This window comes from Aplysia californica, unplaced genomic scaffold (genome assembly GCF_000002075.1).
Source record: "Aplysia californica isolate F4 #8 unplaced genomic scaffold, AplCal3.0 scaffold00007, whole genome shotgun sequence".
Classification (NCBI taxonomy): Eukaryota; Metazoa; Mollusca; class Gastropoda; order Aplysiida; family Aplysiidae; genus Aplysia; species Aplysia californica.
In genome coordinates, this window is record NW_004797277.1 from 3,053,878 (window position 1) to 3,057,998 (window position 4,121).

The window sequence follows — 4,121 nt, forward strand, 5'->3', positions numbered from 1 at the left end:
TCTCTCTCTCTGTGTCTCCCCCCCCCTCTCTCTCTTTCTCTCTCTCTCTCTCTCTCCCTCCAGCTGACAGACAGCAACGCCCATTACAGTTAACTCATAGCCATGACGGCCGACATGCGACAGCGCAAGTGCGGAATGCAACATTTGCATAATGATGAAACTACATTGTCATTTTACGAACAGGAAGCATTCCTCCAAACACCCAACAACAACAACAAAAAAAAGAAAGAAAGAAAGAAAACAACTTTTATCTTCCTCTGGTATCCTCAGGGGAAGAAAACAACCACTTAAAGTCCAGAAGAACAGCAACTACCAAAGAAAAACAAAATGACAAACCAAACATCCCCTCCCCTCAACCCCCCGCCCAATTAAAAAACCCCCAAAACAAACAAACAAACAAACAAACAAACAAAACAAAATACAAATAAAATCCCTAAAAATAAAAAAAGAAAACAAACAAAACAGCGACACCAACAAATTAACAAAACCGAACATAACATGACAAAACAAAACACCAGCCAACTTAAACCAAACATTGACGTGCAATTGTAGATGAGTTACACCCCCATCGACACTGTTAGGAGACAACGCTTCGGCAGACACACCGAGGCATTCGATAAACATTCTCCTCACTTGGGAATCGAACTGAGGTCTTCAGCTTGCAACGGCTGACAGCCTTACCGCTACACCACAGGCAGACGTCAGTAAGACTGTTGCAGTATCCTGGCTAACGAATAAGTACGGAGTGTTAATCAATTAAAGTTTTAGTAGGAGTTTTACGTGACTTTTAGTGTTTAGTTTTAGCAAAGGTTTTACGAGCTCGCACATGCATAAGGTCACATGAGCGCCAAGGGGTGGATGTTAACAGAGAAGTCCTTACAAGGAATCAGACTTACTCTGTTCACCTCTCTAGCTTCAACAGCACAAAGCCTACTTAGACTATCAAGGCACCCCGGAAATAACGGTTCCCAAGAGTGTGACACACATACCAAAGGAATAGAGGCAAAAAGACGACAGTAAGGATTAGGAAAGAAAAAGCAGTAGTTCCCTGATGCAGTTCAGGCACAGTTATGAGCATGACATCTATGAATCAGCCCATTTACAATTCTACTGTGCATAAGAACAGGTTAATTTCCCCCCTTTGGGAATGGCCTAGAGACTCTTCAGTCAGAAGCACCGCCCCGGGGGGTATTTTACAACACTTGCAAAACAGGTAGGTCCTAATAGTGTATAAGTGACGAAAATTAGCATGTTTCACAAGAGAGTAATATACAAATAAAAGAAGGAGGAGAGATATAAGGGCGAAAGATGTTTGATAGGAAAGAAGGGGCAAACCACACAAGAGCACTTGCCAACAATCCGCGTTTTAGTGAGAGTTTTACAGCACTTGCAACACAAAGAGGTCATAAAATTTGTTTTTGTATTTTGTAAAGTGTTTTACGGCGCTCGCAACTGCATAGGTCATATGAGCGCGCAGGACACACCTAATATTTTCAGTTGGTAGGACATTTTGAATTTTGCCCGGGTGGCGGCCGAAGCCTACTCTTATCGATTTTAGACCACCAAGGGATCTTTAACGTGCGCAACTTGCACACGGGCCCTCCGAGATTTTTCGCCCTTGTCCGAGAAGGCTAGGTGTAGATCTTTCCTACCAGAAGATCAGGGGTGTGGCAGAAAGACAGCAGTAAGGGGGAGCCAAGGAGTAGCAGTAGAAAGGCTGCATAAAGAGTCAGGAGCCCAGAGGAGGGGGCAAAGGAGGTGATGGGGTGGGGGCAGAAAGTGGAATTGAAAGCAGACAACAGAACATTGCTAGGAAAGGAGGTGAAAGGAGACAATTTTATGGGAAGAAAATTTTTCGGTCGCTACCCGGATTCGAACCCGGGACCTTTGAATGAGAGGCCAACACCTTAACCTCTAGGCCACGAGAGCCCCCGGTCATAAAAGTGCCGGAATTTAGATGTTTACAAGAGGGTAACGTACATAAAAGAAAAAGAAAAAAAAAAGGGGGCAGGAAAGACAGGGGAAATAGATGTTTAATGAAAGGAGCAAACCAAATCAGAGCACCCACCCACCAAGCACCCACACAGAGATGCATCAACTCACCGTAAGCATATTGTTATTATCTGTTGTCGTGTCAACTACATGTGTTCACGGAATCCAATATAAAAAGGCAAGAGGAGACATTCACAGAAAAGCTTGGAATGCACGAGGTAAAAATATTCTCAAAACTCCCAGTGTGGAAATCAGTAAGTTACAACATTTCACAACAGAACTCCACAAAACGACCCTCAGCAGAATGTCATAAAACTAACATCACCGCACGTGATCATTAACATTTCCGAATTCCATACTTCGCATTAGGGTCCCATAAAACTAATTATGCTGCCTGAACGTAGATTATAAAATTTCACCGCACAATCTCAGAAAAGTAACACTGTCCCATTCTGATATATAATGTATATTTCCATATTTCACATCAGAATCTTATAAAACTAACGCTGTCTGTAGACTATTAAATTTCACCACAGAATCTTAGAAAGTTAATACCGCTTGCACTTTGATTAATAAAATTTCCACATTCGAAAACAGAACGTCAAAAAGCTAACACTCCCTCCATTTTAAATCAATTACATTTCTACATTTGACAACACAATATATTATTATTAAATGAAAACTGCATATCAACAGAATCTCATAACTAACAAGGTCTTAAATACATGTATTTTTTTACTTATTATTCCATTTCACAGCATAAACTCATAAACGTAAAACATTAAAATTTTACAACAGAACCTCAATAAAAAACGGACACAGTCTATCATATAATTCTATCTTTTCCATTCCACAATAAAACCTTACGAAACAACCGGTGTCTGCATTTTGATCAGAAACAACATTTTTACATTTCCTGTCATAAGCTAATAAAACGAACATATTTTGATCATAACAACCTATCATTAACACAATTTGATCACAACAATCTCACATGGCCACATTTTGATCAAAACAATCTCACATGATCACATTTTGATCATAACAGTCTTTCAAAACAAAACCTCATAAAATCAACACCGCCTTCATTTTTATCTTTTCCAGTACAAGGCAGTCCTTTCTAAAAACGAACACAGGCCAATATTATTTTTTAAGTAAGCGTTTTACGGCACTTTCAACACACAAATCGGTCATAATATAAGTGCCGGCGTCGACAGTTTGAACCACTTGCTAACGTTCCAGTTATACAAAGCTTTCCCCCCTTGACGATCAGATAAACAAAATCATTAGCACGGGCACGAGTTACTGAGTCACACCGGTATATATTACACTATATTTAGTATTCTCTCGATGGCCGAGGTGGTTACGTTCCAGAAAACCCGCTAAGTGGAAATGATATAAATCCATGTATATCCATGACGTATTCTACGTCTTTATAAACACTCCCGACACTCTTTAGAACAACTACCACTGTTTTATAAACACTCTGGAGTACACTTAAAGAGTAGGGGAGACACATAGGTACGGTACTTACAAAAATAAAACATCAGAATTTGTTGCAATGATTTCCTAGGCTGACTGTACAGCAACAGAGTCTCACAAGTTATCCTTTTTTCAACAGTCATCTAGAGAAACAAACCGTAATGTACCGGGGTCGTAAAATGAATCGCGATATGGCGAACGAATACCGTAAATTCGTTTTCCCAAACGCCAGTCATGAAATGAGGAGAACGCGAGACCACCATAGCAGGACCAAAGAAACGTTTTTCTTCACCAAGGTCTCTACCACCATGCAGGCCTCCACATTCACGACTTGACTTTCCAGCGCACGACACAAGTTCGAATCTCCTCCACTCTTCAATAAACAGGGAAACGCTGGGTGTTTACCCGCAAGAGGAAAGACATTTAAGATACATTTCATGCGAAGTGTGTGCATGTGTGCATGTGTGTGTGTGAGTGTGTGTGTGTGTGTGTGTGTGTGCCAATACCCCATCCCTCCCCTCCCAGGCAACAGCATGCCACAACGTACACGCCAAAAAGAGTTGCACAGTCTCCCTATATTATTCATTTCCCACTCCTACCACCATCTCACCTAACAAATATCGCCTACACTCCGTAAAGAGTCCCCC

At 41.1% G+C, this 4,121-nt stretch overlaps 1 protein-coding gene across 1 annotated transcript in view; it reads right to left on the reverse strand.

Moving 5' to 3' along the window:
- Positions 1–3,964, reverse strand: part of LOC101856771 (transmembrane protein 106B) — a gene marked incomplete in the record, with an annotated part of 21,508 nt that extends 17,544 nt beyond the window's left edge. The window contains 1 exon segment of the mRNA XM_035969444.1: positions 2,104–3,964. Coding sequence (XP_035825337.1) covers positions 2,104–2,112 — 9 coding nt within the window.
- Between the last annotated feature and the right edge of the window lie 157 nt (positions 3,965–4,121).